The sequence below is a fragment of the Lynx rufus genome, unplaced genomic scaffold, assembly GCF_022079265.1.
Source record: "Lynx rufus isolate CCGP_SWC_20201006 ecotype Redwood Valley unplaced genomic scaffold, mLynRuf1.p SCAF_2, whole genome shotgun sequence".
In the NCBI taxonomy this organism is placed as follows: domain Eukaryota; kingdom Metazoa; phylum Chordata; class Mammalia; order Carnivora; family Felidae; genus Lynx; species Lynx rufus.
The window spans coordinates 211267086-211281267 of NW_025814834.1; the positions used below are offsets into that span (position 1 = coordinate 211267086).

Sequence of the window (14182 nt, forward strand, 5' to 3'; positions counted from 1 at the left end):
AAATTTTTTTTTTCAACGTTTATTTATTTTTGGGACAGAGAGAGACAGAGCATGAACGGGGGAGGGGCAGAGAGAGAGAGGGAGACACAGAATCGGAAGCAGGCTCCAGGCTCCGAGCCATCAGCCCAGAGCCCGACGCGGGGCTCGAACTCACGGACCGCGAGATCGTGACCTGGCTGAAGTCGGACGCTTAACCGACTGCGCCCCCCAGGTGCCCCTCACGCATGATTTTTCAATATCATGCACTGGTTATTTGGATAATACTGGTTCACTGATCTTCCAAATGCTGACAAATTTCATTATACATATAAAACAAAAGTGCGCCACATTGATGAACCAACTTTATCATAAAATTCTGAGAAGTTCATAATGGCGGATATCAATTTTTCACAATTCTAATTTTCTTGGAAACCTGAATTTTGTCATTGGCAACAAATGCCATCAGGTGTTTCCGTTCAAGTGCTAGGCTCACTACATTCAGTTTTTAGGAAATGTCTGCCCCAAACCCAAGTCTGAACAACCACAGGTGTCTGTCACTTATTCTTTCAAGTCAAAATAACATCCCGTTGGGGCGCCTGAGTGGCTCAGTCAGTTAAGCGTCCCACTTCGGCTCAGGTCATGATCTCATGGTTCTCGATTTCAGGCCCCACCTCGGGCTCCCTGCTGTCGGCCCAGAGCCTGCTTTGGATCCTCTGTCCCCCCCCCTCTCTGCCCCTGCCTCGCACCTTCTCCAAAAAAAAAAAAAGTTCCATTAAAAAGGGCTAGTTCAAAACTCATGAGTTAAGTAATCACACAAACGCTCACCCTCAAGACAATCTTTATACCCTGCCTGTAGCAGCAGTGTGTTGTCACAAAGAATATTAAAAATATCCAAGAGACATGTACTCAAGGGTCAACAGATTTATTAACAAAATTATACTTGTTACTGCTTCATCAAGGGTATTAAGTGATAAATGAGGGTGGTTTTGGTTAGTTTCTATGGTGATTGCTTAGGAGTGAAAACACATGCTTACTGGTGGTCTGGGGCCCAGGCTTTCGATTACGGTCTGGGTTGTGCCCCGGGGGGTTTTACCCACCACTGCTTTCGCACCATCAGGGCAAGTGTCAACACAGAGACAAAGGACCAATTATGTTATGTCTCTGTGTGATTATGGAAATCATTCTGAGCTCACAGACTTCCCACCCCCACTCCAGCGTCTGTGAACCTCGATCTGACAACTGCTGTCCTAGAGGCACCCAGATGGACCAAGATGCACACGGTGTTCATGGCGACACTGCTCCTAAAGCCCCGAAATGCCCGTCAAAAGAAGGATGAACCAAGATGTTACCGTGCGGCCAAACATACTATCCAGCAAAGGAAAACAAGCTCGGGAGAGCTCCATGAGACCAGTGGTCCTGCTGGTGTCACCTACTAAGTGACTTGACGTCGGGAGTCACTTTGTATCATTTTATGTCCTTAATGAACATACTGGTAAAGCATCCACCGTGCCAGTAATTTTCTAAGTGTGTTTGAGTTACAATTGTCCACAAGGGATAAATAAATCATTCTCACGAGTAGTAGCTATTACTGAAAAGCAATTCGGGAAGTCGTCAGAGATTGACCTTGGATTAAGATGATCTTTTCTCTCTACGCCGCCAGCATGTTTTCGTACGGACCCTCTCAGCTCCTCAGTCGCCATTGGGCACCCCCTTTTCAATTGCTGACGGCTGTCCACAATTTTGTCCTTGGCCCCCTTCTCTCCTTACCTCACATAATCACTGGGAGATCGCTCCGCACTGAAGAGTTCCGCCTCTGACCACTCACTCGTGGCCTACAAATCCCTCTCCCCAGCTCCCTAAGACCCACACCCCTACACCCGACTGTCCGATGGACATCTCCCCTTAGATTCCCTGTGGGCAGCTCTCACCCTGTACGTCCACGGCTGAATTCGTCACCTTCTTCCTAAACCTGCTCTTCTCTCCTCACTGTCCACTTCCCCCGTCTGCTTCTGTCACACGCGATGTCCTACCTCATTCCCATCTCAAGTGCCCTTTCCCTACATGCGCGTCTGAGTGAGTCACCTACGCCAGTGGATGGGAACTGCCTTTAGGCCTCTTCTCCTCTAACTGGGCCATGAGGACAAAGACTCACTCTGGATGTCAGGGCGCCTCTGTATTCATTACACAGCAGGCAGGCGATGAAACGTTTACTGCATGAAAGAAACACAGGATTTTACAGAACTTCTCCTTCCGGCTTCCTTTAGGAGAAGGTGAGTCAAGGGGTTCTTTTGATTTTTTTAAAATAACATTCAAGAAATAAAAGAATACGTGCTCATTGCAGGGATTTTTTAAAACCCCAATATGCAAATGACATGCGATTTTACCATCAAGAGATGTATTTATTTCCAGCGTTCTCCTACGTGCATGCACGCACATATACACACATGCATACATGTGGTTACAAAATTGAGATCAGTGTTGAAACTGTGTATACGGTTGACATGTGTTGATCTTTTAGTCTCTGTGCTTTTATCTGTTTCAGTTTTCAGTATCCTACAGACTTCATTTAAATGATTTTGTCTGAGTTATTAACTAATATGTCTTGCCTTGCTCAGAATGGAACTCTGGTCTGAGATGACCACAGAGTCCCCACCGGCTGCAGGGTGAGGCCCCTCAGTTATGCATCCTGCTTGGTCTTTTTGACATTATGTCATGAAAATCATCCCCATCATTCAGTGCTCTTGAACTGCCATTTTATTTTTATTTTTTATTTTTTTTTAATTTTTTTATTTTTTTCAACGTTTATTTATTTTTGGGACAGAGAGAGACAGAGCATGAACGGGCGAGGGGCAGAGAGAGAGGGAGACACAGAATCGGAAACAGGCTCCAGGCTCCGAGCCATCAGCCCAGAGCCCGACGCGGGGCTCGAACTCACTGACCGCGAGATCGTGACCTGGCTGAAGTCGGACGCTTAACCGACTGCGCCACCCAGGCGCCCCGAACTGCCATTTTAATTGGCTACATGGCTGTAGAGCAGTCCCTGTTTGGGATATACCAATAATTAGCCTACTGCTGCATATTTATATTTTCTCCCCAGTGAAAACTGTTACGAATGATACTCAACATCTCTGCATTAAGTTTGGGCTGAATTCCTAGTCCCCGAGGAAAGATTCCTAACAGGTAATCTCACCTTCCCAAAGGTCTTTACTCAAACATCATCTTTTTTTTTTTTTTTAAACTTTTTAAAAATGTTTATTTTTGAGAGAGACAGAGAGACAGCTCAAGTAGGGGTGGGGCAGAGAGAGAGAGAGAGGGAGACACAGAATCCAAAGCTGGCTCCAGGCTCTGAGCTGTCAGCACAGAGCCCGAAGCGGGGCTTGAACCCAGACTGTGAGATCATGAGCTGAGGGGAAGTCGGTCGCCTAAGTGACGGGGCCACCCAGGCACCGCAAGCATCATCTTAATGAGGCCCTTCTTGGCCACTCTGCCTTAAAAAAAAATGGCCCCTGCTCTCCTGACATTCCACATTCCCCTTTCCTGCCGTTTTTCTCCTTAGCACTTCTCCCGTATGACATGCCACCATGGAGTACATTATGCCAATTGTCTGCTGTCCCCGCTAGAACACAGAACAGACCCTAGGACAGGGAATTCAGGGGATTTTGTCCAGGGCTCTGTCCCCAGCACACAGGGCAGGGTTTGGCTCATGCCGGGTACTCAGGGGTAGTCTTTTCCTGAATGAATCTAGACAATGTATATATTATCACCCAATTGCTTTTCTGAAAATCCTGAAGCTTCCTCCAGCGAGCAAAACAACAGAGTCCTGTTTCTCTATACCCTCAACACTACTGAGTATCTTCGCTTTGAAAATCTTTAACAATGTGATGGGAAAAGAATATGTTAAACTGGGTTTTCTTGATTAGTGAGATTTAATTAAAAAGAACTTTTTTATTTATTTATTTTTTTTTTTTTCAATGTTTTTATTTATTTTTGGGACAGAGAGAGACAGAGCATGAACGGGGGAGGGGCAGAGAGAGAGGGAGACACAGAATCGGAAACAGGCTCCAGGCTCCGAGCCATCAGCCCAGAGCCTGACGCGGGGCTCGAACTCACGGACCGCGAGATCGTGACCTGGCTGAAGTCGGATGCTTAACCGACTGCGCCACCCAGGAGCCCCTAAAAAGAACTTTTTTTAATGTTTATTTATTTTTGAGACAGAGAGAGACAGAGTGTGAATGGGGGAGGGTCAGAGAGAGAGAGAGACACAGAATCTGAAGCAGACTACAGGCTCTGAGCTGTCAGCACAGAACCCCGACGCGGTGCTCGAACCCACGAACTGCGAGATCATGACCTGAGCCGAAGTTGGATGCTCAACCGACTGAACCACCCAGGTGCCCCAGTGAGATTTAATTTTTAAAAGTGATTCTCGGTCACTGGAATCTCTTCTCAGAATTTTGTTCATATTCTTAGCCCATTCTTCTTGGAAAGTTTTACTAAAAATTGTTTTTATTGAGGTGAAATTCACATAAAATAAAATTAGCTATTTTTAAATGTACAATCCAGTGGCATTTCGTACACGCACAGTGTTGTGTCACAATCACCTCTCTCTAGTCCCGCACATTTCCATCATCCCAAAAGAAAGCTCTGTACCCATTAAGGGGTCACTTTCGGGAAGTTCTGTGTTGATCTCTTTGACTAGAAGAAGCTCATGAGAAATTAAAGATATCAATCTTTTTTAGATTGGTTGTAAATATTTCCCTCAGCTTATCGTTTAACTTAAAAATTATAAAGTATGTGCAAATTTTAAACTTATAATCAAGTTAAGATTTTCCAATAAGACTTTTAGCTCTTCTTTATCTTAAGATCAGATAAATATTCATGTATATGGTCTCCGAGTTAGTTTAAGGTTTTAAAAAAAATTTTTTTTTTTACGTTTATTTATTTTTGAGAGACAGAGACTGAGCACAAGGAGGGGAGGGGCAGAGAGGGAGGGAGGCACAGAGTCCAAAGCAGGCTCCAGGCTCTGAGCTGTCAGCACAGAGCCTGACGTGGGACTTGAACTCACAAACCATGAGATCATGACCTGAGCCGAAGCTGGACACTCAACCGACTGAGCCACCCAGGCGCTCCAGTTTATGGTTTTTTTAATTCCTTTTTATTATTGTTTTACATTTGACTTTTGAATTTATTTTTGTAACTTATTTTAGAAGAACATTATTGATTTTCTGACAGGAGCACTTTAGAGGGAAAAGATGATTATTGGTTCTTATTTTCTTTTTGTGGCAAAATACACATAATGTAAAAGTGACCATTTTACCCATTTCCAAGGGCATAATTCTGTGACATGAAGTATATTCACACTCCTGTGCAGCCATGTCCAGACTGTCCATCTGTAGAACCTTTTCACTTCCCAAACCAAAAGTGTACCCACTAAACACTAACCCCCTGTATCTTCCTCCCTGGGCCCTGGAGTTACCATCATTCTAGTTCCTGCTGAAAGAGTTTTGTTTTTTTTTTTTTGAGCAAGATAGTACCAAATCAGATGACAACCAAACTCATTTTTAAATTTTGTGCCTCTGAAGAAATTCAAAACGAATTTCTCCTCCTCACTTGCCTTGTTCAATTTTGTTGTTTACAAAGGTCAAAATAAAACATGAGGGCAATCTCACAACAGGATGACTCTCACGTACCTGGATGACATCTGCAGGCTTGTTGATGTGTTCTTTAAAGACCAAGATGGTGGGGGTGTAGACGTTGACGTTGTATTGCCTTGTTATCTCTTCTGCCCCTCTCAAGCCGACGTGTACGTATCCAAATGACAAGTAATCCTTGTATGCAAAAGCGGTCAACTGTTAGGGTGCAATAGAGAGGAAGAAATTAAGTTGAGGGCACGGAACCACATGCACCATGCGTGACTCGTTCATACCAGCGGCTGACGAATGTTAGCTTGTATAGCCCCACTCAGGCTGCTAGACCCTGGTGCACTCGGAGGAATTCTATGGTGTTCCACGCATGCAAACTGTACCAACAAAGCTAAACACAGGGATTTCTGTGTGTGTGTGTGTGTGTGTGTGTGTGTGTGTGTGTGTGTACAAAGAGAGGAAAATATTCATTTTACTGAGATCTGCACTGGGTCGGAGGTGTGGAGTGTTTGAGGCATTACCTCAACCCTGTACGATGGCAGTGACTGGGCCCAAGGTCAAGGGGGACACTCTCCTCTCGCATCTCAGGTCCCAGCGCTAGCCAGAGGTGTGCCGCAAGTGCAGGACCACAGGGTGTCTGTCACTCAGGGGGCGGGTCCAGGTCCAGACAGGCTTCAAGGGAATCACACAGTCACCCCGGGGGTCGGTTCTACAACCTAAGTTTCAATGTCTTCGTCTGTAAAACACGGATGGTCTCTGTATCGCTGGGCTCTTCTGAGGACTAAATACTGGCACGTGTGGGGAAGGCACACTAGCGCAGTAAGGCCGCCCATAGGTGCTCTGTGTATGGTGGTTAACGCCCATTTCTGGTCTTTATAAACGTTTCTTTTTGGATCAGCTCTTACTCGCGGGAAGGGCAAGCATATTGCAAGTTCCCTGCACCAACAGAAGAGCAAATGTTCCCCCCGCATGCAAAATACCTTGTACAGCAGTGGTACGACGGGCATTTGGTCAAACAGAAGGACGTGAGGTTTATTGTCTTGCTGCCAGCCAGAGAGGAATCGGACGTAATTTTTATTTGTAACCTTAAGTTGAAAAGAGGATGTCAGTTTCAGTATTTGGTTCTCAACAGCCGCATTGTAAGGCAGTCAGGAGATCGTGAGACAAAATCACGTATGTGTAAAAGATTGTTTTGTAAAAAATAAATGCAGACGATGAGTCTTTTGTCTTTCTTTGACTAAACAAAATGCTTTAAAAGAACAGAGCTATTGATTTCGTGTTTTCAGGTGTCCCACTCTGACAGACTGAAATCGTATCTTTTCTGAAACAATTGCTGAGTACGCTATAAAAAACAAATTGAACTTTCGAATTTTAGACTGTGCTTCGTAATCTATTAACCTGCGGAAGATAAAGCAATGATTGCTCCTTCAAAATGGCTTTTAAAAAAACAAGTGGGCCCACTCAGTCTATACGTTACACGATTTCATTCATTACCATCCGATTTGCTACTTTCGTGCTTCCCTGTTTATGCCTTAAATAATCCTACCGAGAGAAGAAGAAACATGAATAAATTAAAATTCTACCTAGAAACTTTTCATAGTTAAAAAAAGATTTATCTTTCCGTTCTGCTTCCAGAATGATCTATATTAAACCTCAGTCTGGGCACTTCACTCTCTGCTCAGCCCCCTTCAGTGGCTCCAGCCAAGGCCCAAGTTCCTCAAAGGGGTAGCCAGGCCCTCGGAAGTCCTCGAGATTCCTGTTAATGCCTCTCATCTGGTCCTCTCCTGCTCACTAGCGACTGCTTCATCCAGAGCAGGCTGTTGCCTGTCCCAGACCTCCTGGGGCCTGGAACTCATCCCCTACCACCTCTCCTCCTCCCTTGGCAAACTCTGGCCAGGAAGCCATTCCCAGCTCTCAAGGACAGGCTCTTAGCATATCAGACGGAAATAATCACCCACTAGACTGGGAGCTCCTTGAAAAGTATCCACTTACAGTGCTTGGCATAGAATAGGTATTTCATAAACGTTTGAGGACCCATTTGAACAACCTGTGATTGTTCAAAATTCCCTTTGACAATTTCCTTTCACACTAACTCCAACGAATATTTCTTCTGTGGATAACGATGCTGGCGGGGTAGTCTATGAATCGTGCATGTGGAAACAGGATGCAAATGTTGGTATGTTCACTCTCCCTGGTATATAGTTAAAGGACTGAATCACTTAAAGCAAAAAAGAATCCTGTTCTTGGGGTGCCTGGGTGGCTCAGGCGGTTGAGCGTCCGACTTCAGCTCAGGTCATGATCTCACGGTTTGTGAGTTTGAGCCCTTCGTCGGGCTCACTACGGTCAGCGCAGAGCCTGCTTTGAATCCTCTGTCCCCCTCTCTCACGGCCCCTCCCCTGCTCATTCTCTCTCTCTCTCTCAAAAATAAATAAAACATTTAAAAAATATATAAACTTAACGCATTAATTGAAACAAAAAAATCCTGTTCTAGTTCCTTTGATCCCTAACCTCAGATACTGGGGGAAAGAATGCTTAAGTATAAAAAATCGTAAACTAGTATGAACTCTTTGTGCCTGGCTTTTTTAGCTCAACCCTTTGTTTGTGAAATTATTCATATCGTTGCTTTACTCTAAGTTCTGAAAGTTCCAAACATACTATTTGATTTTGTGGAATCTCGCGTATTACATAGATGTGATTAAGTACGTAACCAAACGTAAGGTGCCTCCTTAGAGCAGTAGGCAGCACTTGTCAGTCTCATGTAACCAAACGTAATTCAATTTGAATACTTTCATAGACAAATACCTTCAAATTCACCAGTCAGAAAGAAATCCCTCATCCTACGTTGTGATCTGAGTTTTGCTCACAAAAAGAGAGCCCCTGTCGTTTTAGGCTCAGATCCCCACCTCTGTGTATATGTGCACGGTGGTCACTAACAGGCAGGGATTCCTTCGGTTGTTCTACTGTTTCGATTTTCAGTCTCCTACTGACTTCATTGAAATGATTTCGGGTGAACGATTAATTAATTAAGTAAGATATGTCTTGCCCTGTTCGAAACGACACGCAGGCCTGAGAGGACTGCGGACAAGAGTTCGGGACGGCCAGGGGTCCCGGTACCTTGTAAATTTCTTCTCCGCCGGGTACTTACTTTCTCCACCAAGTTCCCTGGAAGAAGACTTTCTACAAACTGTCGTAGGTTCTCACGGACGACTGCATTATGGAAGAAGGAGATCTTCCCATTTATGATTCCCAGGATGGAGGGTGTGCTGTGTGCTCCCAGGTGATGGGCCAGGCGTCTCTCGTACCCAGCGTGGACCACGCCAATTCCTACACCTGGAAAGCAGGGAAGACTTGCATGAAGCCTTTTATACCCCCCCACCCGCGCCGTGGTGGATGAAGAAAGGCTGGTACTTTTCTGGTGTGCAATTGAAATCCATCCTGACCCAGCAGGGGACGGTATCTTTCCCAATAGGTTGTGTATCAATGTTTTCGTTGCTGACATTCTAAATCGGTTCAGTTTTTCTGCAGAATAATCTGGCAGTATTTAAGAGCGACAAGTCTTTCTTTTAGTCTGTTATTCCGAATTTTGGGAGTAGAACATGAGAAAATACTCGAGAAGAAAAGAAAGCCATCTGCTCCCCGTGTTCCTATGCACAAAGAAAAAAACCTGTGAACAATCCAGGGATTCAACAACTTGGTAACGGTTGGAAAAAATAATTACGATTTATCGATCGAAGTCATGGTCTTCTTGCTCTTGAGAGCAAATCTCCCTGTCCTATTAATTACTTTGTAGAGATATTAGGAAGTGCACATTCTCAAAAGGAAAAAGAAATTTAGGTAAAATCACTCGGAAGCCCAATCCCGTTACCTACTGCTACTATTTTGGTATCTCTCTGTGCCTTTTCTTCCCCAAACATCTATATATAAAATAAAATAGAAGCACCTGACACTCATTGCACTTAATAGTTGAATAATTTTCCTCGCTCCTCCATCAGCCGATACATTTGGAGAGCTCTGCGAACACTGAGGTACGTGAAGTATTAATAGCCAGCAAAGACACGCGGCTTCTCTTGGATGTCCAACAGACTTCTCAAGCTTAACACTTCCCAAACCCACCTCCTGATCTCCTCCCCCAGGCCTGTCCCACGCAGGCCTCCCCTGGTCACGGACGGGGCCCCTCCCTTCCTGTTACTTGGACGGAAGATGGGAGTCATTTTCCACCTCTTGCCTCTCACACCCCACGTCCAATCTGTCAGCAAGTCCTGTTGGTTTCGTTTTCAAAATATACCAGGGATCTGACTGTTTTTCTCCATCTTCTTTAGGCTCTCCTCTCTGAGACATCAGCTCTCCTCCCCCGTGGCTGCAATACCCTCCTAATGGCCTTGTTTCTCCCGGTCTCCCTGCGGTCTACTCTCAACGTACTGGCCGGACCATCCCTTCGAACACACAAACATGGATCAGGGCACTCCTCTGCCCAAACCCTGCAAACACTTCCCGTTTCACTCAGAATAAAAGCCCATCTTCACAAAGGCCGACAAGACCCTCTGTGATTTGGTCCCCGGTTCCCTTCTGCCTCCTTCCCCTCCTCCCCTCCTCACTCACCTTGCTCCAGCGCCCAGCATCCTTCTCTTCCTTAAACACACGGGCATGTTCCTGCCTTAGGGCCTTGGCGCTGGCTCTCCCTTCTGCCTGGAGCGTGTACCTCCCTGACCTCTGTGCAGCCGACTCCTTCGCCAGCTGCAGGCCCTTCCCAACGAGGCCCACTTGGCTACCATGTTTGAAACAATACTCCCCCCTCTTGGGATCCCCCTCAACCTGCTCACTTTCCCTTTTCCCGTAGCACTTCCCACCTTCCAACGTATCACACACTTTCCTTTCTCTGTCGATTGTTTGTTGTACATCTGCCCCTGCTAGGATGTAAGGCGGGGATCTTGGTTCGGTCACTGGTGTATCCAAGCAGCAGATCGGAGCATGGCACACAGCAGGAACTCACTGAAACCGGGACATCAATCTTTTCGGTTTTATTTTTGTTTTTTAAATTAAAAAAAAAATTTAAAAAAATTTAACGTATAGAGAGAGAGCGAGCGCACGCGCGCACGTGTGCAAGAGGGGGAGGGACAGAGAGAGAGACACAGAATCCAAAGCAGGCTTCAGGCTCCTAGCTGTCAGCACAGAGCTTGACGCAGGGCTCGAGCTCATGAACTGTGAGAGCATGACCTGAGCCGAAGTAGGACGCTCAACTGACTGAGCCACCCAGACACCCCTAAGTTTTTAAGATTTTTAAGTAGGTTCCATGTCCAGTATGGAGCCCGATGTGGGGCTTGAACTCACGACACTTCGATTAAGACCTGAGCTGAGATCAAGAGTCGGATGCTTAACAAACTGAGCCACCAAGGCGCCCCCATTAATCTATTTGAATACTGAAACTGCTTTTGGCTTTCACTATTACCAGAGTATTCTGATGGGCATCCTTGTATGTCTTTGTGTACATATCTTTGTGCATTTGTGTGATTTCCTAGTTAAGTTCCAAAAACGGAATTACTAGGTAAATGGCAGGGCTCACAAGCTTCACACATTACAATTGCTGAGCAGACTGAACACATCTATTTGCAGGCGACCTGACGGTGACCCTTGGAGTATCTCAAGGGCAGGAAAGGAGGAACCTTAAACATCACATAGTCCACCCCTCATTTCACAGACAAAGTGAGCTTCAGAGAGATTACGTGATCCTGGCTGGCAGAACTGGTAACACTGTAGAGCAAGAATCCAAACTGGATGGTCTAGAGCCAAGTCTCGTACATTGGGCCACACTACAGGCATTACAAATACTGATGGAATAATGTCAGTAAGTGGAAGTGCATATAAGATTCTGTGAGAAGAACAAGAATATAGCAGGCACACACATTGAGAGGTTTGGTTTTCTGTGAAGTCAGGAAGAGACATCACCTAGGGAGGTCGAGCGGCCACACAGCAAAGGCCCAGGGGCGGAATGACCATGTCCTGAACCCTTTCTAAGTTAGGCAGCGTGGCCAAAGCTTTATAGGCGTTTTCACTTTTCATACAAGTATCCTGAGTGGTCAGTGTAGTTGCCTTCATGGATGAGGACCGCAGTGCCTGGAGAGGCTGAGGACAACGGACCTGGCATTACAGTTAGCGTGCAGTGGAACCAGGACTCGAACCCAGGCCTGGCTGCTGCCTGGCTTGGAAGAACGACCTCTTCTAACCTAGGTTCCAAATACTGGAGGCATCAATTTCTTAGAGTCGGGCTCACCCTAAACCATCTCCTATAGACCAGACGCCAATTTATTATACAATCCCAGGCGGTACGCTCAGGTAACTGCACCATTCCGGGTGTCCTCTACAGGGTTTCGGGACACCCGGGGACCAGAATCAGTAATCAGAAAGGTGGCTGGTGGGCCTGGAGTCAGGATGAAGGATGCAGGCAGCCCTGGAGAGCAAAGGGAAACCGGAAAGATCTTTGGAGCTTGCTGTTCCCTCTACTCTTGCCCCACATATCCCTGAAGCTCGCGGTCACACCCCTTGTGCGTTGCCTCCTCAGCAAGGCGTGTCGTGTCTGGCCAGCTTCAGCCTGTCACCTCGCCCTGGCCTTCTCTAGTACCTGCGCTGCTCACCACGCCGTTGCCCTTTGATGGACTCGGTTTCATTTAGTTGTGTGCAGTCACTAGAACACAGCTCGATGAGTACAGGGACTTTTGCTTATTTGGTTTACTGCTGCATCCAGTTCCTGGCACTTACTAGGTACTCGATTTTTATTGTTTAAAAAATGCTTTTACTTATTTTTGAGAGAAAGAGACAGAGTGCCATCAGGGGAGGGGCAGAGAGAGGGGGAGACACAGCATCCGAAGCGGGCTCCAGGCTCTGAGCTGTCAGCACAGAGTGAATCGCGGGGCTCGAACTCACGAGCTGTGAGATCATGACCTGAGCTGAAGTTGGATGCTCAACCGACTGAACCACCCAGGCGCCCCAGTAGGTACTCGATTTTTTTTTTTTAATTTTTTTTTTTAACGTTTTTATTTATTTTTGAGACAGAGAGAGACAGAGCATGAACGGGGGAGGGGCAGAGAGAGAGGGAGACACTGAATTTGAAACAGGCTCCAGGGTCTGAGCAGTCAGCACAGAGCCCGACGCGGGGCTCGAACTCACGGACCGTGAGATCGTGACCTGAGCCGAAGTCGGACGCTTAACCGACTGAGCCACCCAGGCGCCCCCTTTTTTTTAATTTTTTTTTTTAGGTACTCCATTTTTAAAACAGAAACCAGTGAATTCAAAACCAGTCAGATCCAGATTCAAGGCCCTGCTCTGCTCCCCACGAGCTGTGTAACTTGAGGCAAGTCATTTAACCCCTCTGCCCCGGTTTCCTCATTTGTAAAACGGAGGGAAGTTGTTCGGTCAGGACTAAATGACACAACAAAAAATGACCTAATCCAGAGCCTTGAACACAGTGGGTCCCTAATTAATTACAACTGCTCTTATGAAGTATTATTCCATCCCGACCATGGTGAAGCCCGAGACCGTCTCTGTGCGGGTGCGTCTCCGTGTGGTGCCTCGAGGAGAAGGTCTCCTCCTGCAGAGTGCGATAAACGCGTCAACCCTTGCTCTTCATGCCCTCCTTCCCCCACCTTTCCTGCACTCCCATCAGTACGGCTTTTTTCCCAGTTAAAATAGAACACAAGTGATTAGGTTTCATTTCTTTTACTTAAATTACCGTTGAGTCTTTACATAAATCATATTAACTGTAAGTGTTTCAGGGGCCCCTGGGTGGCCTGTTTGGTTAAGCATCTGCCTCTTGGTTTCGGCTCAGGTCATGGTCTCACGGTTTATGAGATCGAGGCCTGGGTGGGCTGGGCTCTGTGCTGACAGGGCAGAGCCTGCGTGGGATTCTCTCTCTGACCCTTCCCGGCTCATGCTCTTTCTCTCCCCTTCAAATTAAATAAATAAACATTAAAAAAAATACAAGTGTTTCCACATTTATAAAGGCTATTTCCTTGGATTGTTTCTACAAAGGACCTCAATTCTTACCATCATAATCCCATTTCTAAATTCTGGAGGTATTTTACTTCTATAGATTAACTAGCATAAGGACTAGAAAAGAATAAAGAATGATAAATATTTTGTGTTTCAATTCATGGTATTTTTCCTCCTGAGAAGATATTGAATAAGAACTCAGATCTAGGGCGCCTGGGTGGCTCAGTCGGTTGGGTGTCTGACTTCGGCTCAGGTCATGATCTCACGGTTTGTGAATTCGAGCCCCGCGTCGGGCTCTGTGCTGCCAGCTCAGAGCCTGGAGCCTGCTTCGGATTCTGTGTCTCCCTCTCTCTCTGCCCCTCCCCTTCTCATGCTCTGTCTCTCTCTCTCTTTCAATAATGAATAAATGCAAAAAAAAAAAAAAAATAAAATAAAAAAAAAAACAAAAAAGAATTCAGATCTCACCCCCCACCTCCCCACCCAAGCTGGGAAGGAAGAGTAAGAAAAGCTGGCAGGGCTGTGATCTCGCGGAGACTCAGGCTGGGAAATGACCAACGAACTGGTGGTGACTTAGGGTCTGA

The 14182-nt window shown here is 46.1% G+C and overlaps 1 protein-coding gene across 5 annotated transcripts in view; it reads right to left on the minus strand.

The window, feature by feature from the left end:
- The window catches only part of DNAJC16 (DnaJ heat shock protein family (Hsp40) member C16), a 45689-nt gene that overhangs the window by 17770 nt on the left and 13737 nt on the right, over window positions 1–14182 (minus strand). For all 5 annotated transcript variants that reach the window (XR_006962648.1, XM_047082868.1, XM_047082870.1 and 2 more), the window contains 3 exons: window positions 8764–8948; window positions 6599–6703; window positions 5667–5825 (listed from right to left, as the gene is read on the minus strand). Coding sequence is in view for 4 of the 5 variants with exons in the window: in XM_047082868.1 (XP_046938824.1) it covers window positions 5667–5825; window positions 6599–6703; window positions 8764–8948 (449 nt within the window). In the remaining variant the exon portion in view is untranslated. The remainder of the gene's footprint in view (window positions 1–5666; window positions 5826–6598; window positions 6704–8763; window positions 8949–14182) is intronic.